Source organism: Arachis stenosperma, chromosome 4 (assembly GCF_014773155.1).
Source record: "Arachis stenosperma cultivar V10309 chromosome 4, arast.V10309.gnm1.PFL2, whole genome shotgun sequence".
Taxonomy (NCBI): Eukaryota; Viridiplantae; Streptophyta; class Magnoliopsida; order Fabales; family Fabaceae; genus Arachis; species Arachis stenosperma.
Genome location: NC_080380.1, coordinates 141,489,916 through 141,517,108, shown reverse-complemented (window position 1 = coordinate 141,517,108; position 27,193 = coordinate 141,489,916). Strand labels below are relative to the sequence as shown.

Sequence of the window (27,193 nt, the reverse complement as noted above, 5' to 3'; positions counted from 1 at the left end):
AGTTACCCCATTATGACAATGTTAGTACATTTTTGTACGTATATGATATATTGACAAAGTTATAGCTATTATCGAGAACTTATACTAATCAAGCAAATGTTCTCATCGAAGACATTCCTGTGGTTTTCTAAGATTCGTCAAAAAAGAGCTATTTTTAAATTTTAAGCATTTTAGGCTTTGATGTAAGTTTTAAAATTCCACAATTTTTAACTGGAGTTTTATATTAGAATTTAATTTTATAGCTATCAGTAATGACCCTATTGGGTAACTCTTGATGATATTTGTAAAAATAACATATGCCCACTTGAATACTTGATCATGTGATCCGCAAAGATGTTTTAACCTTGAATACTTATATAGTGTTGGTGTTTGACTTTCTATACCGTGCGATACGGTAATTATGATGGTTAACTAATGACATGTTTGCCTTTGATGGGCAGATTTCTTGCTTTAATTTGTAGGCATACATGATACAATTATACAATGCAATTATTCCTTGGTTGAATCTCGAATCTCTCTGGGTTTTTTTCTCACAGTTTTTTTTTTTTTCCTTTTCAATTTTTTCACAATAATTTTATAGAATTCAATTTTAATGTACTAATGGTATAAAATGTATTTATACAATCGTGTAATAACATATGTCCTTTTAAACAATCATTCACGTAATTAATGAAAATAATAATTATTGTATATGGTGTATTAAAATTAAATTTTAATTTTATAATATATAATTATGTAAAAATATATTTTCAGAAATTTTAATTAAAATTTGTGAATATATTTGCGGTTTCAAGAAATACCTCACTAACTAAAAATAATAACATTATTTAAAAAATGAAAATAAAATAGTTTAAAATATGTATTATTTTCACACAAAATTACCAATAGTATTATATAAAAAATTTGAATTAATACTGGTTTCAGTGGGACTCAACTCTATTGTTATATGTTATATGAGTTACATAAAATAATATTAGAGATAAATACTAAATTAGTATTGAAAAGATTTTGACGCTAATAAAATACTTTTTATTTTTGTTATGGAGATTAGAATGTGGTAGAATTCCGATATGGAGAGCAGGCGTGCTTAACTGGCATGTAGTGTCAACTGATCAGTAATCAGACGGTGTGAGTGCGAGTTCTTCCTGATTAATCGGACGATCCGAGTTTCTCATGACAAAACAGATGGTCTGAGTTGTTCCTCTCCAGCTATGTGTCGCATGCGTGTTGCTCCTCACAAATGGTGCCCCTTTAACCCAACACACCCCTTCATTGCATGCACACCCACCCTTCCAGTCACTTTCTCCTTCATTCCCACTCAGCATCCATTCTTTCTTCTTCTTCCTCCTTAAATGATGTCTGCTTCATCTACTTCACTAAAAAAAATTAAAATATCAAAGAAGCAAAAATCTAAAAATATTAATTGTCCTGAATTTCACATTGTAAAATATCTCAGCCATTCTGATTATGTAAGTTTATTTGTTAATTTTTTTTATATTTCAGAATTATAATTATTATTTTTAGAAATTTAATTATAATTATTGTTGTTAGAAGTTAAACTGAAGAAGATATATGTGGCTTAATTATTATTTTTATTGATAGAAATTTAGAAATATATGTTTAAACAAAGTGTAAATGTAGTTGATTCTTGTTTAGAATTTTTTGTAATATAATAGATTAGTAATAAAAAAATACCTTTTTAGAATTTTTTGTAATAATATTAGAAATTATAATTAAATAGTTAACTGTTATAATTAATTTTAAAAATTTATGAATATATGTTTAAATAATAGTTAGAAATATTTATATTTAAATGTAATTAATTCTTGTTTAGAATTTTTTTCAATATAATAGATTAGTATTAAAAATGACCTGTTTAAAATTTTTTGTAATAATTTTAGAAATTATAATTAATTAGTTAACTATTATAATTAATTTTAGAAATTTAGAAATATATGTTTAAATAATAATTAGAAATATGTGTGTTTAAATATAATTAATTCTTGTTAATAATTTTTTCCAATATAATAGATTAGTATTAAAAAAGATTTGTTTAGAATTTTTTGTAATAATTTTAGAAATTATAATTAATTAGTTAACTGTTATAATTAATTTTAGAAATTTAGGAATAAATGTTTAAATAATAGTTAGAAATAGGTGTCTTTAAATGTAATTAATTCTTGTTTAAAATTTTTCCCAATATAATAGATTAGTATTAAAAATGACTTGTTTAGAATTTTTTTAATAATTTTAGAAATTATAATTAATTAGTTAACTGTTATAATTAATTTTAGAAATTATAATGTTATAAATTATAGTAACTTTTTGTAACAATAGATAAACTAAATCGGTGTATAATTTTTTGGAATAATGTTGATATATGTATATGTGTGTATATATATATATATATATATATATATAGAGAGAGAGAGAGAGAGAGAGAGAGAGAGAGAGAGAGAGAGAGAGAGAGAGAGAGAGAGAGAGAGAGAGAGAGAGAGAGAGAGAGAGAGAGAGAGAGAGAGAGAGAGAGAGAGAGAGAGAGAGAGAAGAGAGAGAGAGAGAGAGAGAGAGAGAGAGAGAGAGAGAGAGAGAGAGAGAGAGAGGAGAGAGAGAGAGAGGAGAGAAGAGAGAGAGAGAGAGAGAGAGAGAGAGAGAGAGAGAGAGAGAGAGAGAGAGAGTTGAGCATTGGAAAATACATTTAAATCCCTGACGTTCTTGAAAATAAGACCGATCAGTCCCTCCGTCTATGAGCCACCCTCAGAGCGGACGGAAAATGCTGAGCTGGCTCCCCCTATGCTTACCTGGCTCAACGGCGTTCCCACGTGGCACGTTAGTGGGATGGAGGTTTTGAAAACGGGATACATAAGTCCCTCTCACTCAAGTAAAATGACTACATTGCCCTTAACCATAATTCTATCATCACCGCCTCTCTCCTCTTCACCTGCGCAGCGCCCAACCCTCCTCTCCTCACTCTTTCTGCCTTCTCAACTATACACACACAAAACAAATGCATTCACACACATGGAAGAGAGATCCGAGAAGGGAGCGTCGCCGGTAGGGTGTGGGCCGCCGTCATGCCATCGTCAAGCTGGAGGGAGGAGCCGTCGCCGCCACGCCTCACCGTCGATCTCCTCTTCACCTGCGCAGGAAGAGTTGAACCGTTGAAGTGCATAAATCTCAAATTACGCCCTAATTCAGATTTTAGAAGGAAAAAAGTTGAAAACTCTTTGCATCTCTCTGAGACTCAGAAGAGGAATGAGGCCTCCGAAAAAGTCGATCCACGCCGTCACCACATGGGTACGGCGACAGCCTCCGAAGGTAAAGGCTTTTCTCACCGTCGTTTCGGGCATGGCGGCGCTCGTGTTTCTCCGCTTCATCGTTCACAATCATGACAACCTTTTTGTCGCCGCTGAAGCTGTCCACTCCCTTGGAATCTCCGTTCTCATCTACAAGCTCATGAAAGAGAAGACTTGTGCCGGTTACCCCTTCCCTTTATCTTCTCACAATTTAATTCAATTGCTCCATCAAATTTCTTGCTTTTCTTGACATATTTATGTATTAAAAATTCTTCTTGTTTCTTCGGTTCTTTTTGAAGACTAAATTGTTTGATGCATGGTTGGAAAGCTAAGAAAACACGGCAATGAAAAAGCTTAATTTTTATTTAACCGGGAATAAGATCATTGTGGCCAGAAAATTTTTTTCCCCTTGAGATTATTGGATTCTTTTGTTTGGTTTCATTTATAAAGCCAAAATCCCTTCTTCTTTTATTATGGTTGAGAAGGCAGAAAGAGTGAGGAGAGGAGGGTTGGGGGCTGCGCAGGTGAAGAGGAGATCGACGGTGAGGCGTGGCGGCGACGGCTCCTCCCTCCAGCTTGACGATGGCGTGACGGCGGCCCACACCCTACCGGCGACACATCTCCCTTCTCGGATCTCTCTTCCATGTGTGTGAATGCATTTGTTTTGTGTGTGTATAGTTGAGAAGGCAGAAAGAGTGAGGAAAGCAGGGTTGGGGGCTGCACAGGTGAAGAGGAGAGAGGCGGTGAGGATAGAATTATGGTTAAGGGCAATGTAGTCATTTTACTTGAGTGAGAGGGACTTATGTGTCCCGTTTTCAAAACCTCCATCCCACTAACGTGCCACGTGGGAATGCCGTTGAGCTAGGTAAGCATAGGGGGAGCCAGCTCAGCATTTTTCGTCCGCTCTGAGGGTGGCTCAAGGACGGAGGGACTGATCGGTCTTATTTTCAAGAATGTCAGGGATTTAAATGTATTTTCCAATGCTCAGGGACGAAAATGTCTGAGGCTTATAAGGTCAGGGACTAAATTGTCCTTTTCTCATAATATATATATATATATATATATATATATATATATATATATATATAGTAAAATATCGTTTTTGTCCCCAACGTTTGAGGTAAATTCTATTTGTGTCCCTAACGTTTAAATCGTCCTATTTGTATCCCTAACATTTGTAAAAGTGATTCAATGTTATCTTGCCGTCAATTACACATCATGAATGCTTTAGTTTGAGTTTTAAAAATCTCTTCTTGAAGTTAGAATACAAATGTCTAGAATAGAATCGATGATCCACTTCGAAAAATAGCTCATCAAAAGTTGAAACTAATTCCTACAACATTTACATAATTCACTTTTCTAGGGACATAATTGAATATAAACACAAATAGTGGATATAATATTAAAATCTAACACATTCAAGTGAGACCTAATTGAGAATGAATACATCCAAGTGAGAATAATTGAAAAATATAATCTGATTTGTTAGTATAATTGGTATTAGGATAAACATTGAATCACTTTTATAAACGTTATAGATACAAATAGGACGATTTAATTATTAGGGACACAAATAGGACTTACCCAAACGTTGGGGATAAAAACGATACTTTACTATATATATAAATCGGACCCAGTGACTTGTTTAAACTCATTCAAAAATAATATATAATAATCAAATTAGTCCGTCCGATTTTATTTTCCGAAAATTAAAAAAATTACTACATATACAAAACGGACGATCCGATTAGCTTCCATCAAAATTCAAAACTTCCTTCCATGGAAAACGGACCCTCCGATTTGTTTACAAAATTTTTTCCCAGAAAATTCGGATGGTCCGATTTCTTCACACCAAAGCTGAGCAAAAGCTGTCCCACAAATTTGTCTAGCACCTCTAAAATCCATAACCAAGCACAACACATTCACAGCTTCCACAACCAAAAAATTGAACCCTGATAAAATGGTATCTGATTTTTGTTATTGATAAAATGATCTCTAAAAGATTTTAAAAATTGATAAAAGTAACAGGCCGTCAATTGAGTTACCTGGAGTTAAGATTTATGGGTGATGTATCAGTTAACAATTATCATAATTACAAAAGATATCCGCTTTTAATTTTTATAATTTTAAAAACACCCCAATTTTAATTTTCTAAAAACCTTAATCCCTTTTTTCTCTCTTCTTCCTTTTTTCCTAATTCTTTCACTGCACATTTCCACCAATTTTCCTTTTCCTTTTCCTTTTCCTTTGTCACTTGTTCCGATTCCCTTTCCCGCAATCCTTTTAGATTCATCTCTATCTTTTTCTCCATCGATTTTCTTCCTTCCCTTCACTATGAATCAACTAGTGTGAGTTTCAATTTCGATCATTCTTCTCTTATACTCTGATCTCTTTTCTCTAGAGCTAACAACATTTGCAATCTTCGAAGAGAGTAGTAAAGAATAGGATCAAAAGATCCAAGCGAGAAGGCGAGGGTTTGGAGACTCAAATTTAAGCCCTTACTCTATTGTCTGTAAGATTCATCAGCTACAACTACTCCTCCTCTTCTTCCTCCTTCTCCACCACCTCTTATTCCCCCCATGGATTTAAAGCTGTAAGATTTAGTTTCCGATTCCACTCATCAGCCAACGGATTTCAACAAGAACAGACGGCTATACAAGTATGATATGTTTTTGAGTTTCAGGGCTACCAACATCTGCAATAATTTTATCGATCATCTTTATCATAATCTCATGAGAAAATGAGTTTTTGCTTTTAAAGACAACAAGAGGGTTCAAAAAGGGGTACTATCTCATTTCAGTTCTTATAGACCATTAGAAATTCTTGCATTTCCATCTATGTCTCTTAAGTGAGTATGTTACCTCTACATGATGCCTTGATGAAATGGTTACCATTGCTCAATACATAAAAGAATTCAGACAAAAAAATTTTTCGATTTTTTATGATAAAATCTTTTCGATGTTCAAAATCTCAGAGTAGGGCGTATGTGGATGCTTAGGAAAGAAGAAGAGAAAAAAAAAAAGGTTTTAGAAAATGGAAATTGTGTTTCTAAAATTATAAAAATTAAAAGTGGATAATTTTTGTAATTATGTTAATTGTGAACTGACATGTCACTTATAAACTTTAACTTCAGATAATTTAATTTATGGTTGGTCACTTTTGTCAAATTTTAAAATTTTTTAAAAATTATTTTATTAACAACAAAGATTAACAACCATTTTATTAACGCCAAAATTTTTTAGGTAATAATTTGGTATTTATTTCAATAATATTAATCAATTTAAGTAAATGCTATATTGTTAAATAATTTTGCATCCCCGTAATTTTAAAAAATAACCATTATATTAAGACTTGTGTCTTAGATCATTTCTAAAATATTTTACATCAATCTAAAATTGTTTGTTATTCTTTTTTTATACTTAATATTCAATTAATTATATAACCACAATAATATATAATAAAAATTATTTATGTCAGACTTTATTAAAATCTGACGCAATATCTTATAATAATTACAAGCGATAAAACTTTAATTGAGACATGTGATAATGAAACTTATCTCGTTATATTGATGGTAACGTGATTACGAATACCTTTATACTTGTATATTCTTAATAAGGAAAAGAAAGCCATTAATCCATTTATAATTACTCCATTTTGTTTTTGGTATGACGTATCTGTGTTAAATCATTAATGGAACATTAAACACGTCAAAAATAAAGTAAAGAGCATTATTGGCACGCTTCATACGGTGCCTTAATTCATCTAAAGAAAGAAGTCAAACTCTGGCATTTGTTCATCATTTTCATATGTGCGTTGTGCCAATCAGCTTTTGATCAATTAAGAGTCTACTTATAACGGTTATAATCTCCTTTATTCTTCTTTTGGCTTTTGTTTAGCAAAGTTTTATTTCAAATTTCAAATTTTAGAAGATATGAGTTTCAAAGTGGTTCTTAAATTTTTATTTGATTTTTAAATTGGTTTGTGTTAATGGCATGCTAGCGTGGATAATTAGTTTCACGTGTAATAAAGTAATTAGTTTCAATGTGTTATCTGTGGGTTAGTAATATGTGATCTGTTAACATAAATGATGGTATTAGTATCATATGTTCTAAAACAGTCTGTATGTGGCGTTCTGTGTCACGTGTCAATAAATTCAAATTTTAGAATATGAATTTAGTATGTGAAATTAAAAGAGAAGAAACAAATTCGTTTTTTGGGCCAAAATTTTCTTTTCTTTTATCATAAATTCAAAATCTCAATAATTTTTAGTGTACTGATTTTTCTTTTATATTTTCACACATAACTTAAATAAAATTAGGATAAAGTCTAGTGTTGAACTTTTTTTTAAAAAAATAATTAGGATAAAGTATTATTTTACTTCTCAATGTTTAAACTAAGTCTTAATTTGATATCTAACATTTTAAATGTTATATTTAGATTCGAATTTAATATTAGTCCACCTTTAAATTCGACACAAATAATTTGTATATTGAAGAGCCAATAATATTTGATTTCAATTTATAAGTAAAATCGATCTACCAATAATTACCAGTGTAAAAATTTTTTCTTTAATTTTGAAGTGTTGATAATTAATTATTAGAATTTGGAATTTTATAAAAAAAACAGTTCAAGAAAAAGAAGTGTTAAAAGAAAATTTTAGTTATATTTTTTTAATTTGTACAAAAAGATATAACATAACTGATAAAATTGTAACATCTATAACACTCACTTTATTAATTATTCATGTTAAATTTAACATAGAATAATATTAAACTCGTTTAAAACTTTTTAAAACAAAAATAAGACATTTAAAATGTTAAGAACCAATTTAAAATTTAATCCAAACGCTAAAGATTAAAATAATATTTTATTCATAAAATTATCTTTACATAAAAGAAAAACTATTTTAAAATATTTATCATACAACAAATTATTCATGAAAGATAATAGCAATATAGCTTAACTTATATATTAAAAAATATTAAAACATTATATGAATACTCTAATTTCATTTATAACGATAACATGTATATAACATATGGACAAGTTGTGTAGCGATATACCATATACCATATACGCCACTAATCACCATGTCAAGTGTCAACATCATTATACGTGGTGAAATTATATTCTTATACATGACAATTTTTTTAATTGGACAGGATCCTCCCATATATCAACATGCCATGTTAGCATATGGTTAACTGAAAATACTTAACGAATTAATATGAATAATTGAAAAACAATTTAGTAATCGTCTTGAGTTAATTAACAATTTATTGACTAATTTGAGGCTTTGATGAAATGTATTTGAGGTTTAACTCTTCGGAAAAAATTTAAAATGTTTAGAGAAAATAGTTTTAATTGTTAATATTTTAAGTGCGAGGAGTGCATAAAATTAGTCTCACATAAAAAAAATAAGAAATGTATAAGATAAGAGATCTATTGACTTAATATCTAAGGTAGCGTTTATTTTGAGATACTGAGATAGAGACTAAAAGATTGAGATTTAATATCATGTTTGTTAGTTTAAAGATTGGTACTAAAATTTCTGTCTCTATCTCCAAAATTCCAGTATTTTAGCATCTTTCAAAAATAGGGATACATAAGACTAAAATTTTTAGAGATAAAAATTGAAACTTTAATGATATTTTATACCTAAAATACTCTTATTTTAATTAGGAAAAGTACAGGTGAACAATGAAAATATTAAACAATGTAAATAATAGATATATCGGATGTTCATTTTACTAGTGTACGGATGGTTATTTTAATATTAAAATTTAGAGGGTTAATTTGGAGGTGTAGTGTGTTTTTATTTGATTGGTGGTTGTTCATATTGTTCAACAAAGTCATTGTCCCCCTAGCATTTCCCTTTTAATTAATTAATTCTAATTTTAATTTTTGTATAAATTAAATTAGAGTTTTATTCTTGTTCCAATTTCTATCTTCCATTTTGCACCAAACAAAATATTGAGATTTATTTCGATATCTATCTTTTAGTTTTAGTTTTTTTTATTTCTATTTTTAAATCAAATGCTATCTTAAAATTTTGAGTTGGAAGTGATGACATTGACCCAACAATCTTGCTATATTAGTAGAGTCAGATTTCCTCATACGTGTATGATTAACTATCGTTTGGTTGCAAAAACAGTATGCATATATCAGCTGATACGTACATAAGTATACTTTTTTCTTTTAAAGAAATATTTATGAAATTTTGGATAGAAATATTGGTCATGTGGAACCTTTTTTTCTTGGTCCAAATACTATTCATAAAAATAGCAATTTCAGAATATAAACACCGGATATTACAAATAAAGTGTCCGCGGAGATCATAGACTATTTCTTTACAAAGATACCAATTTTGGATACATAGCTGTCGGATTTCATTTTACTCATTTTAAAACACCATACTCTCATAATTTATTCAGAAACATCACAATTCCACAATTTGGCCTTTAGACCCAATTTTCTCAAATATTATGTCAAACAGAAGCGATAGATACGTGCATTGTTTAGCATCCACTTAGGGTTTAAAAAAAAGCGACATAAAAGTAATCTGCTAAGAGATTTGGATATTTGTAATATAATTAATGTATGAGTTTTATCCGCATCAAAAAAGAAAAGAAGCAAAAGAAAAGTATGAGTTATATATACCAAAAAAACAAATATTTAACTTACATAATTAGATTGTGTAAAAGAGAATCAAATTTTAAATTATTTATAATAAAATTGTTGAAAAATAATTTGAATGATTAAATAATTTATATCACGTGATATATGCCATAGAGGATTAAGAAGCATGCCAAGCTATGAGTATGTCATCAAATAGTTCAAAATTAAATATAAAGGAGTTTGAACATATTTGAAAAATAATATTTATTGATTATCATTAGAATAATTATATAATTTTAAATATAATAAATATATAATTACTAATATTATGTATATAAAATTATAAATATTATATTATATAAGATAATTTAGTCACCAAAAAAATATTATATAAGATAATTTTAGATATTGTTTTTTAACATTATCTAAAGTAGTTTTATAAATCCGGTTTCTTGTTGTATACGTGAGTCTCTTTCGCTGCTTTTTCTTCCGACGGTTAGTTGTAAGAGTTTTGTAAAATTAGCTCTAAAACAACAATTTAGGAATGAGTTTTGCAAACAAAATATAAAGTCAAATTCTAAATTGAGCTCTAAACTATATTCAATCTTATCATACCTATACAAATTATGAAACTAGTTGAAGCGATATTAATTATATATAAGTAATTTTATAGATAACCTGAACCTTTATCCACATTTTTAATAAATGGAAATTCGTGAAATCTACTTTAGATAAAATATTATTTAGTTGACAATGCATATCTAAGTTGTAATGGCTTGACATCATCACACAAACGTCATAAAGACTTTGACATATAGTAATGAATTTAAATTAGTCATCATTGGTTGTTTCTTCTCGTGTAGAATAGTATTTGTGATTTTTGTTCTATTTCAATCTCATGCATTAAATTTATGAAAATTCTTCATGTCGAGTTCTCTTCTTTTTTCTTTTTCTTTTTTTTTTCTTTTTTTTCTCTCTCTCTCTCTCTTTTTCGTTTTCTTTTTCTGGTTATCACTCTGTGTGTGTATTTTAATTTTTATCAAAATTTGAGAACAAGTTTGTCTTGAGTCTTGACTTTTACAGTTTTACTTTGCTACTATCCATTGACTTCCTTAAAACGTGGATTAATTAATCACTGCCATATTTTCACCTAAGCGTAACAAAAGTGACTAAGTGAGCCATCAATCAATGACTAGGTTTTCATTTAAATCTTCCTAATTACTTGAAGATTTTTATTATATTTTCTTAAAAGTGCTCCTGTATAATTTTTAGGCACTAGTTAAGAAAGTTGACAAACAAAAAAAGTGGATTTTAAAACTTTTCTTTTTAATTGCACTCTTTTTCTTTGCGAAATATCTAAATAATATTGTCTTTTTTTTTTTTTTATAAAATGAACATTTTTTTCATGCAAAATTAATATAATATCATTTTAGTCTATTTGACCAATATACCGTACAATAATCATTATATTATATAATAGCGATAATTATTTGGTTGAATGAAGTTAAATTATAATTATAATAATAATATATTATTTTTGTAATAAATTTTATTTATTTTAATATTTTATAACATAATATAAAAAATAACTTGTTAGAAAAAGTTTAATCTAAAGTATTTTATACATTTCAATATTAATGATAAAATATTAAAATAAATAAAACTTAGTAATTAATATATTATTATTATTATTTAAATCAACCAAACATTTATCATTAATATATATATAGTGATTATTAAAAAATATTTTGGTCAAATAGACTAAAGTGTATATTATTTGAATCTTGTAAAAGAGAGTGTATAGTTTATAAATAGAGGTAAACAAAGTGGCATATAGATATATTGCAAAAGAGCAGTGTTATTTTCTATTTTCTTTATCTAATTGATTTATGCCTTTTTTTTATAAGAAAATTAATGAGTTTATTCTTTATGATGAAAAGATTACAGAAGATATAATTCAATTTGACAAATATAACTATTTGGGCGTGCTTGTGAAACAAATAGCACAACACGTAAGTCGAGATTCTACGCGAGGTTTATAGACACGAGAAACTTAACATAGTGAATTCATTTACCAAATCTATTCCTTTCAAGCAATAAATAACTGGGTTTGCATTTAGAAAAAAAAATTGTTCAAAGCTGAACTATTCAATGTGTATTTAATATTTTATCTAATAAAGAACTTTCTTCTTCAAATTAATGTTTTCAACAATCAAAGATATCGTAATTTATACGAAAGATATATGGTTGGCCGCAAGTAATATTATTTGTTATATATGTATATGTAATGATAATTGGTCTCACGGCGGAAGAAAATTTTAAATTCTAGTGCAGATAAAATTTAATTGTGATAGTGAGAAAGAATTTACAAATGATTAAATGATCATCTTTAAATTTAAATTATTCTGCTCTCTAGAAGCTCGGCTCATTTGTCTGAACTCTGTAATTTGCATTATTTTAATCGTGGTCCTGAGACTAATATGTAATATCTCAACTCTCAAGCAACAATGATTGATGAAAATGATCAACCTAAAAAGTAAAAACTTTACCTCTTCTTTCTTTCTTTATGCTTTTGGCTCTATTTTAAGGATTTCCACCCCCCCCCCCCCCCTGACTTTGAAGCTTTCTAACCTTCTTTCTTCCAGCAAAAATATTTCCATCTATAGGTGGCCTTTGACATCATTATCATCAAAACTGACTCTGATTTGAGCACAATATCTTTCCATTTTGCACTTCAGTTTAACATACACAGTATCTCTCTTTCATTTTATGAGAATCATTTATTTAAAGTAAACCATAAATAACTTTGCGGACATACGGCTTTCAAAAGCCTTAGCAACACCCTCTAGTCACAAATAAATGAATAATAGCATGTAAGACGGCATAAACTCATAAAGCCAGTCTAAAAAAAATTTCAAAGCTAGGCCAAAACCTCAATGTATAAACACAAGATTTTTATACTAGAAAACATATATATCTTGAACTATACTAAAACAATTCATATGATACATGCTTAGAGAAGTTTCAAAATAAACAGCTGAATATCCACTACAATTAAATATAATATTAATATAACACTATTAAATATACGGCAAACCAGAGCTATCCACTAAGTCAACATCTTAATCTTATTAACATAAACAACTAAACAAGCACCAGAGTCCAGGACCCAAGGGCAAGGGGAAGGGAACCAACAAATCTGGGATTCATGGCAGTAGATTGAGCGATAGACAGGAATCTTTTGAGGTTTGTCATCTTTGGCAACTGAATATACCAGAAATCTATTAATTTCAGATGAAATCATGGCAGGTGTTCACAGATACAGCATGAGATGAATTTATGCTCCATATGCGTGTGCTCGCACAGGCGCACATCGAGCATGACATGAATAATGTTAACTATGTAAGCAAGCCAGCAAAGTAAACTAAAAAAGCTGCGACTTTATTTAGAAACATCTGTTTGTGAAAAAAGGGTATAACAAAAAAATGTAAGCCAGACGTGAATACCTCGTATCCAATAATCATTTAATAAGACCAATTTAATTTAATCAACTAGAACACTACGCAATTTCGCACTGTCAATGAACCACAAAATCTTGCCTTTTGAGAAAAAGGGTTAATTACAAGAAGTAAAGAAATGTAGCTATTACAAGGATAAGGCTCTTTCTTGTTTGCTAACTCTAACAATAGTTTTACAAGTTCAGTTGACCAAATTCTTGATTACTTACGTTGATTGTTGAGCGCCAGCTTGTTGTATCAACTGAGAGTATATATATTCATCAACTCTCTGTTTTGCCAATGCTACCTGCTCAAAAAGTCAAGTTACAACAAAAAGTATGAAAAGCATTGAAATAGTCCAAAACCAAGGGGAGAAAATGCTTGTTAGTTATGACTTCCCCAATACCCCAAATTTACAGAAATAAACAATAAAAAATATATTCAAAACTCTTGGACAAGTAAAAACTAACACCAAAACATTTTTGATAGAGGGACCAAGTTAGAAAAATGTCATGCATATGGACCAAAAATACATTTTAACATTTTTTTTAAAAAAAAGGAAGATTACTATCTAATAGTCAGTAATAAATGAGACACCTGTTCAGCACTGCCGCCAAATTGAATATGCCTATGCTTCTGTTCACCTTTTCCGCCATAAACCTGCAATAGTTTTGCAATCGATTAAGGTATAAATCAGTTCTGCAAATCAGAAAAGACAGTAAAGAGTATTATAAATAGTGAATGAATTCAACAACAATCATTTAATTTACACCATATATAATGGAATATAAGAAAACACATTCTTTGATTTATGTACCACTCGCCTTTAACTTTTATGTCAACAACAACCAAATCTATGACTCTGTTGATTTCTCAAGTTACCTACAGCTGAATTGGTGAAATAAATTAAGTAATAAAACATGCTAATTGCTTTTTCAAATAAAGAACTTAATCACAAAATCCTCAAAGCTTTTCCATAATAGTCATTCAAGTAATGCAGAATTTCAATTTCCTCATACTTGGTAATGTTTTATTAAAACTTTTTTGTTCCCTAATGCAGTGTCAATGTTCAATCTGTATAAGCATTGAAAAGTTTTTCACCAAAAAGGTAGAACACAAATATATATGTCCAAAATGGATATTGGTATGTCTGAGTTTATGACTCTATGTTTTACAATCTTGAGTCTTAAAATGGTTTCAAATATATTCACTTCATTTGTGATACATGTTTCTGATCCCATGCTTATGTTAGTAGCATCATAACATGAATGCAAGTAGCCCCCAAAAAAACCGACATAGGCCTTCAAATTGATGCTCACATACTTGAGCCATGGATCTGCTTCAATCCCAGTAGAAGAGACTAGACCACTAACCTTTATCATGGCTCCAGACTCGCTTCTGATCCTTGATATATTTGATCCGCATCTACCAATCAACCCACCAACCATTGTTTCCGAAATCAGCATCTCGAACGTAACATAATCAACTGCAAGATTGGTTGTCCTAGAGATGAAGTGGTTGTAAGACAATATCCAAAACTTCTTATAACTGCTTAAAAGGCAGCTGAAAGTTGTTCTTATATAGAAAACAATAAATAACCTGAAGTTGGATCAAGATATGTTTGTGATGGTCGAATTGCAGCATAATTATACGTTGGGCTGATTGAAATAACTTGTCTCGGGGGGTTTTCCCTAAAACAAGGAGTAGATATATAATGTCACACACAAAAGAGAACAATATAAATTTCAAATATATATTGGAAGCAGATTTGAAGATTATACAAAGTTCACTACCACACCTTAGTTGACAACCTATCTCCTCCAAAGCCTTCATTACTGCAGGAACATCTCCTGATAGCTAAATTAAGATGAATGTTGATTGAAATTCAGTTGCAGAATCAGATAATTGAAAGAATTACAGAGTAAAGCATCTAGAGATTTGGAATCCCCTTAAGAGCAGACATAAGTATGTATAATGATCTACATCAAATTATAAGTTTGTTGATAAGAGAATTTACCAGCAAAATTTAGAATATTTAGATCCAACTAATTATAGCAGCATTCGTATCAAGGAGAGAAATTATCTTTAGTCTAAGATTTCATAATACATCTAAAACTTTGATTCGGCCAAATTAGATAGATAATCCTTCATCTAAGAAATAAAAATAATATATTATTCTAATAATAATTTTTTATATTTAAACCATAGAATCAGGTATACTTCATGAAGATTCAAATAACAGAAAGTCCCCCCCCCCCCCCCCCAAAAAAAAAAAAATAAATTAAGTCAAAACACTTATGGCAAAAGCAAAGATACATAAGTCTTAGAAATAACCAAAATCTTCCATAATTAAAATGGATGAGCAACATTTTAGACATCCAACCTGTACAACTCTATCAGATTCAAGGGCAGAAGCACATAAAGGCAACTGGTTTGGTGCAAGAACTGTAATTGTGGCACCAGAGGAATTCCTCAACTTCTCAATGTTTTGACCAGATACCCCTATCAATCCACCTGCCTGGGACCCAGCAATCAAGAGTCTTATTGTATTGGCAGCCACATGTCCTACTGCAACTTTTAATGCTTCAAGATTGCTATCATCTTCCTGTTATAAGGAATATAACTTCATCAATTCATCTACTGGCAAAGACAGACAGAAGTAGCACCCAATAGGGCCAATAAAAAAAATTACTAACTTACGTCCATATTGGTCTCAAAATAGTGGACACAAATTTCTAAGTGGTAAAGTACCAACCATAAGTACTCAACAATGATTAGGTTAAAATACCGAACATGGTTTATATATTATAGTTGATCAATGATCATGCAAAAAAGATCTTCCAAATTGTGATTCATGATTCACGAGTATGTATTGTTTCCAAAACTTTGCTCTATCACACAGCAATTTAAGAGTTGATAGATAGAGTAAATGAGTAATGACATGGTAGTGTTATGAATTAATAAAATATACACTTTCTATCAGAATATAAATATAAATATTTAAATTATATGCATATATAAAAATGAATAATAATACTAGATCATTTTTTTAACGGTGGTGTCAATGAATTCAAGTCATAATGTAAATGAGTGAAAAGCTTAACATTGTAAAATCACTCACTCAAGATCACTTTACCTTCAAAATTAAATTGGCTATTTGCTCTAGAGCTTTCTCTGCGTCAGTAACCTTTTCTTCATTGTCTTTAGAACTAATAATGATAACACGCTCTTCATGTCTCTGCCCAGACGGTTCAGCAAACAATAATTACTCAGAACAATAAAGTATAAATTATCTTATAGTTGTATGGTAAAATTCTCCCTAGAATCTGAGTGGTGTCCCTTAATCACAACTAACACCCGAAGCTCCTTTCTGTTTCATCCACTTAGGTTGGGTCCTATTAATCCAGCCTTTATTTTTTAATTAAATGTGTTGTAATCGTAAAAAATGTAGAATTGGTCAACCTGATAAATGTTTTGATTTTTAAATCAATTGTCTTGGAATGTAAAACATATTTTATGATATTTTCTTTAAGAGAGGAATAAGGAAAACATGTATCTTAGGAAGAAAAAATGGCCACCAACACTATCCTATCCCTTTTATGTATAGCAGAAGTAGATAAAAACCAAGAAACACAAACTTTTTGAATTGTGATGTTATTATATCTTCCAATTTGCACCTCTAAGCTAGGAATCATAAGCTTCCTGTGAAACTTTAATTCTATATACTTTGTCTTACTTCTATTAATATAAAATAAATGATAAAAGATAAAGAAAACTGCTTCCAAAGCTTGTCTCCACAGCTCTATCTTCCCATTTATTTCCTCTTCCAATTATCTAATAGGACTATCTGCCTCAAACATGCACTATACAGTGACTTGGATATGTTAAATAATCATATCCTAGACCAGGTGAAAAAAGAAAAGAGGAACAAAAAAAAGCCTTGTACGCTTATGTAGTTATACTGTTATAGGAAATTTGTTGTCACTCAAATTGTGTTCTTACTTCTTACAACAGTTACATTATCCTTCTTTTTTACTGCTCGAATGCACACAACCCAATCTCCATTCTGCTCAAGAGTCTTCACAAAAACTCCATCAAAGCTTAATTCTATGTATTTTCCACATCAAGCAAAATCAAACACGAATATTTTTAAATCCGCCCAAGCATAAAAATACGATAATATGAGTCCCTTCTTGTCTTAAACTGTGAAAGTGTGCATAATTGCACATTACAAAAGCTTCAGAGCATAGCTGAGAAGCATATTGTCTCGGATCATAGCAGATTAATAACATAAAAAGATAAACACGCTTTCTGAGCTACCAAACTTGGTTCCAATTTCCAAATCCAGATTAGGGATCCCAAACAGAAGAAAAACCTAACCAAGATTTTACCCAAGTTACCTCCCGGAACTATTTTTTTTCCCCTCTCAATATTCAGCAACAAAAGACACTAATGAAAAAACAAATCACGTGCTTACAGCTATAGCGTCGGCGATTTTGATGGTGGCTCTGGTAGCTTCTCGAATCTTCTGTATTCTGCAACCTTCTTTCCCAATGACCTTCCCGATCTGCCTCGACGGAACCACGATCCTGAATATCACGTCCTGTCCCTTGGCGCGCTTCGCCGCAAACAAATCTGCATCGGCGGCGGTGCCGGGAGCCTCGTCCTCACGGCGGCGCTTGCCGCCGGACGATGGGGTTCCAGCGATGGAGGTGTCATAGGAAACCTGGAGGGGAAGCTGGGGGTGAGGGAGTGGAATATGGTGCATCTGCATCTGCATGGGAAGAGGCATGCTCATGGGCATGGGCATGTTGATGTTCATGTTGGGGATATGCATGTGCATGTTCATGTGCATAGGAATGGATGGTGCCATTGGGTTCTGCTGGGGAACCATGGGATTTATTGGAATTTGACCTTGCTGCTGCGACATAGATATTAGATAGAAGTAGCTGGTTTTGGAGGGTTTGGGAATTGGGAGAGGGAGATCGGAGAAGAATTGAGGAGCTGGTTTTCCAGGGAACGACGATATAGGGTTTTTGTAGATATGCAATGACCAATATGCCCTTCTTTTCTCCAGCAGGTATAACCGTATAAGTTTATTAAATCAATAAAGCTATAGGTTCAAGCAAAATATTTAACAAATCTGGTCAATACTTATCAGCAGATCAAGTAAATTTCAATTAACATAAATACATCAAATTTATTTTTGAATGTAAATGAATTTTAAATAAACTAAAAAATTAACTAAAATTATTTAAAAAATAAAAAATTTGGTTAATACTTATCAGCAACATCAAGTAAATTTCAATTAACACATAAATAAATTAAAATTATTTAATGATGACATCAGAAAAAATTAGAACTAATAAAAATATTAGTAAAATGTTTGTATTATTAATAAAAGAAAAATATATTGTGTTATTGAAACGCGAACCAGGCTGTTATTAAATTCAATTTGCAGTGGTAATTCAAACTTCCCATCCCTACTTAAGTTTCACATTTGGTTATAAAATTAAATAAATAAATTAAATATTTTATTTATGGATATACATAATTTATAACCTATTTATTAATTTATGTTGTTTTATTTATCTCATTTATAGTGTAAACAAAATAAGTTTGCACGTATCACGTTTGTACACATGATACTTAAAGAAGAACGATTAACACTATAAATGAGATATACATAAACTTATTTCATTTATACTGTAAATGAGATATTAAAGAAGTTATGACGTTTGCATTGTAAATGAGATCAAGTATGACAAATTTCGAGCCGTTATAAAAGAATCTGTAACCATTTGTATTTATCACAAACATTTTATTTTTTCTTCTCCTCTATTTTTTCAATAAATTTAATAAAAATATCTAATGATAGTATATATGTTGTTGTAAGTATGTATCTCAATTGTCACATAAAAAACAGCAATATTGGAGTTATATTGAGTGTAATAATTTTATTCTGTTGTGTACTCGGAGATTAAATTCTTTGTTTGAGTTAAAAAGTCTAATATTGACAAATCTCGGTACTAACAAGACAAAAGAAATTGGAATAGTTAGGTATAGGTTGCTAACACCGATGGAAAATAGAGTTTTCGATTTCGTTTATTTTTGCTCGATGGCAATGAGCATGTGCGCCTCATGTTTGATATCCACGGGAGAATCATAGCGAAACAAGTAATGGAGTTTTCTGTGAAGGTTGGTGGTGGTGGATCTAATCACTCGAATTTTATCCAGAATGACCCATCTCTTATACCACTACCGTTGCACCGTGTTAATCCAGTGGTAGACTTGGACATAAATGGTGAAAAGTTTGATGAGGAGTATGTTGTCGATAGAAATGATAATAATTTTTTTAAGAATGATGAGGAAGAGAAGTTTATACCAAAGACTCCGATGGTGCTTTGGTAATAAACATAAAAAAAAACATCTAAACAAATTATAAACATCGAAAAAATTTATCCAAATATAATTAACATTAAACATTTAATAACAGTAAAACAAGTTATTTAGTATATTCAAAATTAAAATTAAATATATAAATTTGAATTAAAAAAATAATAAAAGGATATATTTTATAATAACCTTTTCAATATCTAAAACGCTGGTAATGACTCTTTACATGTTAATGAGTTAAATGATGATTTAACAAATTTTTAAAAATTGTTTATTGTTCTATTTTGAATTTATAAATTTGTAAAAATGTAAATTTTTAAGAATTTGAACTAAAATACAAAATTTGAATTTCTATTCTTATTCGTTTAATTTTTTTGATATTTTATTTGAATTAAATGGAAGTCTTATTAACATTTATGTTTTGAAGTTAATAACATAACTTAAAAATAAGAAATATCAATAAACTGTATAAGTAGTAAATCGAATTAGATTGATTCGATTTACTGTGTTTGGGCTGTTGCAATCGATCCCCCTGACCATGAACTAGGTCCAAGATCTCGGTTGTATGAGGACGATCCTCGTTCTCGGGATGGTAGACCTCGGAATGGGTCCTCCTCGGTTGAGGATTTCCTGAGGTCCATTCCCCGTGAAGGCTTTGGTATGGTGGTGGAGGAGGAAGCACGGGGGCTTGGTCTTCTGGCTGAGCTTCTTGCTCAAATTCAGATATTGTGTGGCCGTCTTCATGCTCGTGATCCGCCATTGTCAGAAGGAGAATTCTAGGTTCCCGACAACAGCGCCAATGTTCCGAGGATTACCTGAAACGTTGATTTGGGCCTGAACGTGAGGTCTAGGTCCCTTAGTAGGACAGCATCCGACTTGTTGGTGCCGAGGTGCCGCTTGTTCAAGTTTCCCGTGAGGAGGTGGGGGTGGTACTTGCAAGAAACTCCAATGCTTAAGTTAGCAATGATTTTAGGCAGATTTTAGTATAGTAGAACGTGAGTTATACCTTGGGGTTCCAGTGTATTTATAATAGAGTTGCTAACCACCTTTGTTGGAGTAGTTCTATCTTTTCTAATAGATAACTATTCCTTTTATATTGAGATTCTGTTAAGATCTCTCTTCTAGACGTAGCGGAAAAATATTCGGAGCCAGTTACCCGTTAGATCAAATAGAGCTGATCCTCTTTCTTGATGTCTGACCTCTTTAAGAGACCAGATTTTATCGTAAAGGGCCACTTTATTAGTGGACCTTTTGTCTTATTTAACCTGACTTTTATTTATTGGACCAGGATATGAACATTTCTGATTTTAAAAATAATCAAATTTTAATTCCTAGACCACTTTAAAAGGCTATGCTTTATAATAACTTTTTCAACATAAAAAATTTTGGTAATGATTCTTTAGATGTTAATGAGTCAAATGATGATTTAACAAAATTTTAAAAATTGTTTATTGTTCTGTTTTGAATTTATAAGTTTGTAAAAATGTAAATTTCCTGAAATTTGAACAAAAACAAAAAATTTGAATTTTTATTCTTATTCGTTTTGATTTATTTGATATTTTATTTGAATTCAAATGGAAGTCCTATTAACATTTATGTTTTAAAGTTAATAACAATTAACTTAAAAATAAGAAATTTCAATACGTTGTATAAGTAGTAAATCGAATTAGCTTGATTCGATTTATTGTGTATGCGCTGTACAATAATAAAATAAATCAGGTTGATTCGATTTACATATATATGTTGTATTAGTAGTAAATCGAATCAAGTTGATCCAATTTACTAGTGGTATAACATATACATGGTAAATTGAATCAACTTGATTCAATTAAAATTGAAAAAATGTAAATCGAATTTATTTTATTCGATTTACATACATAATCAAAGGAGATATACATGTAACCAAATTCAGTTTAAAATACCAGTGTAATTTTTTTGTCATTCAATTTATCTATAAAAATTATCCTAATTTTGATGTAGTCTTTTATAAATATTATTAGAAACAATTATTCTCCACATACAAACTATTTTACCATACAAGTCTATACAAGTCATTTTTTCCTAAATCACTCTCACGCGCACATCTTATTCACGCACATTTCGCGCGCCTCTAAATTTAACAGATTTCAATCAACGCGCGCACGTTCTTCTTCGTGCCGTTATTGTACATTTTTCTTCTTCTTCCTCTTTCTCTTCCTCTTTCTTTTTTTTATTAGAATTTCTTCTCCTCATTCCTTTTCCTCCTTCTCCTCCTTATCTCGTTGTTGAAGATAATGAATAATTCAAGTTCAGATTATCAATTGAACCAAAATGAAATTGATTATTGTTTTGAATCCAATCAAGTAGTTGAGGTGTGGTTCGATTCTAGTTAATTTTTTTGTTAGTAGTTTATGATTCTGTAGGTGAATAATGTTTTATCGTTGATGGTTTTAATTGAATGTAATATAAAAGTTCTATATTAAAAAAATATATTTTTCTGTATTTGCAGCAAATTTCGGTGTAACACGAAAATATTTGGGTGTAACACGAAGATGTTTGGGTGTATTCTTTAAGAATTTTTTGTGTATGTATGCTGATAAATTCTGCATAATTTAAAACTCTTATTCTCACTCCTTATCATCTTCTATTGTTTCTTATTTTTTTCACCATTATCATCTTTTTTTTCTTATTCATCTTTTTTTTCTTATTTTATCTTCTCAAGTTTCTTCTTGATTTACTCTCTTAAAAAGAATAAAAACAAAAAAATCAAATAAAAAAAAAGAAGAAATACATAATAGTACAAAATTACTTGGAAGAGGAAGAACTTACATTCATTCAATTAAAAGAAATTAATAAATAAGAAAAAGAAGAAGAAGAAGAAAAAATGCAGCATTAGAGAAATATTTTTCTGTATTTGCAGCAAATTTGAGTGTAACATGAAGATATTTAGTTGTAACACGAAGATATTTGAGTGTATTATTTAAGAATTTTCGGTGTATGTGTACTGATAAGTTCAGTATAATTCAAAACTTTTTCTCTTCCTCCTCCTCATCTTCTGCTGCTCCTTTTTTTTCATCATCATCACCATCTTCTTCTTCTTTTTATCTTATTCATCTTTTCTTTTTTATTTTACATTCTCAAATTTCTTTTTGTTTTACTCTCTCACCAACACCACCTTCTCCTCTTCTTCCTCATTCATTTTTCTTTGGAATTTCTTCTCGTCCTTCATTTTCCTCCTTCTCCTCCATCATCAGTTATCTTGTTATTAAAGATAATGAATAATTCAAGTTCAGATTGTCAATTGAACTAGAACAAAATTGGTTATTTTGAATCCAATCAAGTGGTCGAGGTGTGGTTCGATTCTAGTTAATGTTTTTGTTAGTGGTTTATAATTTTGGAGGTGAATAATGTTGTTTTTGTTTGTGAAAATTGTTGTTCATCGTTAATGGTTTGAATTGAATGTAATGTAAAAGTTCTGCTTTAAAGAAAATATTTTTCTATATTTGGGTGTAACACGAATATATTTGGATGTATTCTTTAAGAATTTTTTTGTGTATGTATGCTGATAAATTCTACACAAAACTCTTATTTTCCCTTCTCCCCATCTTCTGCTGCTTCTTTTTCTTCTTTTTCATCATCATCTTCTTTTTTTTTCTTATTCATATTTTTTGCTTATTTTATCTTCTCAAATTTTTTCTTATTTTACTCTTTTAACAAGAATAAAAATAAAAAATCAAACAAAGAAGAAGAAATACATAATGGTACAAAATTACTTGAAAAATGATGAATTTACATTCGTTCAAATAAAAGAAAGAAAGAAATAAGGAAAAAAAAGAAGAAAAAAATGCAGCATTAGATGAAACATTTTTCTGTATTTGCAGCAAATTTAGGTGTAACACAAAGATATTTAGGTGTAACACGAAGATATTTGGTTGTATTATTTAGGAATTTTCGGTGTATGTGTGTTGATAAATTCTACATAATTCAAAACTCTTCTTCTCCATCCTCCTCATCTTCTGTTACTTATTCTTCTTCTTCATCTTCTTATTTCATACTTTCATAATTCTTTTTTGGAGGAAAAAATCAAACAAAGAAGAAAAAAATACATAATGTTGCAAAATCAATAGAAAGAGAAGGAGAAAAAAAATGTATCAACAATAACAGTAATATAAAAATAACGATAAAGATGAAATACACGAAGAAAAAGGAAGAGAAACGCAAAGAAGGAGGAGGAGGAGGAGGACAAAACCCGCTATGAAAACCGTTGAGTAGCGCGTGTTAACACGCTTGTATGGGTGATCGTCATTTTTATTGAATTTGGCCCAATTTGTATAACTTATAAACTAAAATGAATTGTATGTGTAGCACTTTTGAATTAGAAAATAAGATATGTTCATCTTTAAAATTCAATAATTTTATATCAAAATATTTTTTAATTTTTTAAATAATTAAAATGATTTTTTAAATATAAAAAATTCGATATAATTCCATTTTTTATATACCTTCTAAATAATTATTCAAATATATTTAAAAAATTTGGATGAAATAAACAAACTGTAAACTAAAATACAAAAGTTGTTTATTGTGTACCATTTTGGTAGTCCAGGGGAAAAAATAAAATAAAAATTTATACAAGGTTGTCTCATACTCTCATGAATGCGAAAGTGGAAAGCATAGTCCATGTAATATAGGACACTGCGTGTTTTGATTTCCTTCCACCAGAAATTCTGGTCTGTCTTTGTTGTGCGTCTTCTCCGACACGGTAACATACTAACATGCCAACCTTATTCTCAAATCCTCCATTTCTCTGCCGACACTTGATGCCATGAACCTCTTTCTCCTCCAAGTGCCCATGTTCTCCTTGTTCCTCCGCCGCCATTTCTTCTCCACCAAGCTCCCTACCCTCTCCAAGGTCCCCACGCGTCACAGAACCTTCGCTCTCCGTGAAGCCCAGAACGCCCTCACTGACTACCTTCATGCCACCAGGTATACTTACTATAATACCCCCAACTCTGTTATGTTAGTTGCTCAGCTAGTTAGTTAGTTGGGTGGTTGGTTAATGAGCTATTATGATGCACAAATAATTCATTTTCACTCCAATTTGTGTATTTCTATCAAATACTTCCATTTTGTACTTATTAAATTTATAGCTAATGTTTTCATATAAATTGTCATACCATATGGTCGGAAACATATCAATTTGCTACTCGGAAGATTAGATGTTCAAATTGGCCGACTAGAGATACAACAATGAATCAAATTAATCTTTCAGGAATATGTTGATTATTAACCATATTTAGTGCTTGTTTCCATATTGTTATTAGTGTAACATAGCTTTGGCATGTTATTATGTGTGCAAATGTATAATTCATTCCTTACACAGTTACACCTATTATGTGTTTGTATATATGCCAGTTGAGCTAATGAAAGTGTGTTACTAGGTGCTTGCAATTTACCTATGCAGAGCACATTGGCAACAAAGCCCTTTGTTCCCTCATGAGTCTCATTGCAAAGGTAGATTTTTCAGCCCCTACTTTCTCTAAAAGCTTTCAGAAGTTCCTTAGGTACCACCCTATTAATGAATTCGAGGTCTTCTTCGAGAGCATAGGGATAGAGTACAGTATGGTGTCTGAGTTGTTGCCTCGTGACAAGGTGTTCTTTTCTGAAGATGTGATCCTCTTTAATGCTGCTTGCACTCTTTGTGATTTCGGGTTTCCCTGGGAGAAGTTGGGGTTGTTGTATATGGCAGAAAGTTCAATATTTGGCATGAATGCTGAACAGTTGAATAGAAGGCTTTGTGGATTTAAAGGGTTTGGTTTTGGTAGCGTTGAGGTTATTGGTATATGTTTGGCTTTCCCTTTTGTTTTACTTGAGGAAGGCCAAGTGAGAGCTGGAAGAATTGAGCGACTCTTAAGTGATCTGAAATTGATATTTTTGGATTTTGGGTTGGGAAGGTTTGTTGAGGGAGATGTGGATTCTTGGCATGATATGTGTAGAAAATTAAGGGTGTTTTATGATTTAGATAGTCGGAAAGGTGAGTTAGGCGAACTAATCGGAAGGCATAAAAGTATATTTATCGATTATAGAGAAGAAGAGTTAGTTAATAAAGTGGATTATTTCTGTAGATTTGGTGTGAAGAAGGAGGAAGTGGCTCAATTGATTTTACAATGCCCGGAAATATTGAAAATGGATCTGGAGAAGCCGGTATTCAATGTAATGAAGCTGTTGACACACTTTGGCCTTAGCACTGAAGATATGGAGGAAGTAAGTCGGAGTTATGGTCATGTTATGGGAACAAATAAAATGGCTAATCTTCCTAATGTAATGAAGGCTTTAGGCTTACAAGAGTGGTTCTTCAAGAAAATCAAGGATGGAAATCATATGTTGTTAGCAGATTATATCGCAAGATATCCTAAAGAAGAACAGGATCTAGATTATCAAGAAGGTTTAAGGATAATTAGAAGTTTAAAAACACGGGTTCATAATATCGGTAAATTAAATTTCTTGCTTGGCTTGGGCTTTGGAGAAAATACTTTGTCCATAAACCTTTTGAATCATCTTCATGGCACTAGTACTGAGCTGCATGAAAGATTCGATTGCCTCCTACGTTCAAAGATTGAATTCTCCCGGCTCTGTATGATGGTAAGAACAACCCCAAGGATTCTTAACCAAAATTCGGAAACCATTGAGCAAAAGGTGAATTTCTTCCACCAGGAAATGGGAACTACTTTAAATCATGTGGAAACTTTTCCTGCAATATTGTATTATCACTTAGAGGACCGGATTATACCTAGGTACAGATTCCATAAGTGGCTTTCAGGAAAAGGTCTGAGTTGTAAGAAATATTCTATTCGAAGTATGATTGCAAACAACGAAAAAAAGTTTGTAGCTCGTGTCTTCAAAATTCATCCAGCTGCTCCAAAACATTGGTTTGAGCGATTCCGGCATGGTAAGTTGCCAGTGTAATTATTTTGGTACTGAAACCTAACATTGTATATGGTAAACTTCACTCAAACGAATAGCTTCGAATACATCTGTACAGAATATTCTTTAACTGATGTTGGAAAACTTTGTGACAAAGATCTATGTATAAAAAATAGGCTGCAAATATCTTAGTTTAGAGAAAGCAACTTGAACTTCTGCAAATGCTGATTTCAGCTTTCATGAAGTATTTATGTCAAAGGTTCTCTAATACACTATTCGTTTAAATATTGTTCAATTTTACTCCTGTGTTTAGTTTTTGGGGCATTTGACATCCCCTTCTACACATGCTTTTATTGATACTAATTGTTCAGGAAAGCATATAGTTGTATTTTAGTTATCTTTCCATTGAATATTTACATATCTTGAACCATTTCTTCATTTATTCAGCTTAATGGTATTCTTGCTCTATCTTCTTTCAAT

The 27,193-nt window shown here is 30.8% G+C and overlaps 2 protein-coding genes across 3 annotated transcripts; one reads left to right on the top strand and one right to left on the bottom strand.

Annotated features, from left to right (window-relative positions):
* Positions 1 to 12,801: 12,801 nt before the first annotated feature.
* On the bottom strand, positions 12,802 to 18,436 carry LOC130976612 (uncharacterized). Of its 2 annotated transcripts, XM_057901519.1 has the most exons (9): positions 17,892 to 18,436; positions 16,551 to 16,652; positions 15,798 to 16,019; positions 15,213 to 15,271; positions 15,014 to 15,105; positions 14,788 to 14,900; positions 14,012 to 14,074; positions 13,645 to 13,721; positions 12,802 to 13,181 (listed from the first exon to the last, which is right to left on the bottom strand). In XM_057901519.1, exons 1-9 carry the CDS (start codon positions 18,342 to 18,344, stop codon positions 13,169 to 13,171), a joined length of 1,194 nt encoding a protein of 397 aa, XP_057757502.1. In that variant the 5' UTR covers positions 18,345 to 18,436; the 3' UTR covers positions 12,802 to 13,168. The 2 variants fall into 2 exon arrangements, 1 of the variants encoding a protein (XP_057757502.1); XR_009084718.1 differs by lacking the exon at positions 12,802 to 13,181 and having other exon boundaries at positions 13,430 to 13,721; positions 14,788 to 14,917.
* A 6,031-nt stretch (positions 18,437 to 24,467) lies between these two features.
* Positions 24,468 to 27,014, top strand: LOC130976728 (transcription termination factor MTEF18, mitochondrial-like). The gene is made up of 2 exons (XM_057901648.1): positions 24,468 to 24,775; positions 25,231 to 27,014. The coding sequence occupies exons 1-2, from the start codon at positions 24,615 to 24,617 to the stop codon at positions 26,753 to 26,755; spliced, it is 1,686 nt and encodes a 561-aa protein (XP_057757631.1). The 5' UTR covers positions 24,468 to 24,614; the 3' UTR covers positions 26,756 to 27,014.
* The last annotated feature ends 179 nt before the right edge of the window (positions 27,015 to 27,193 follow it).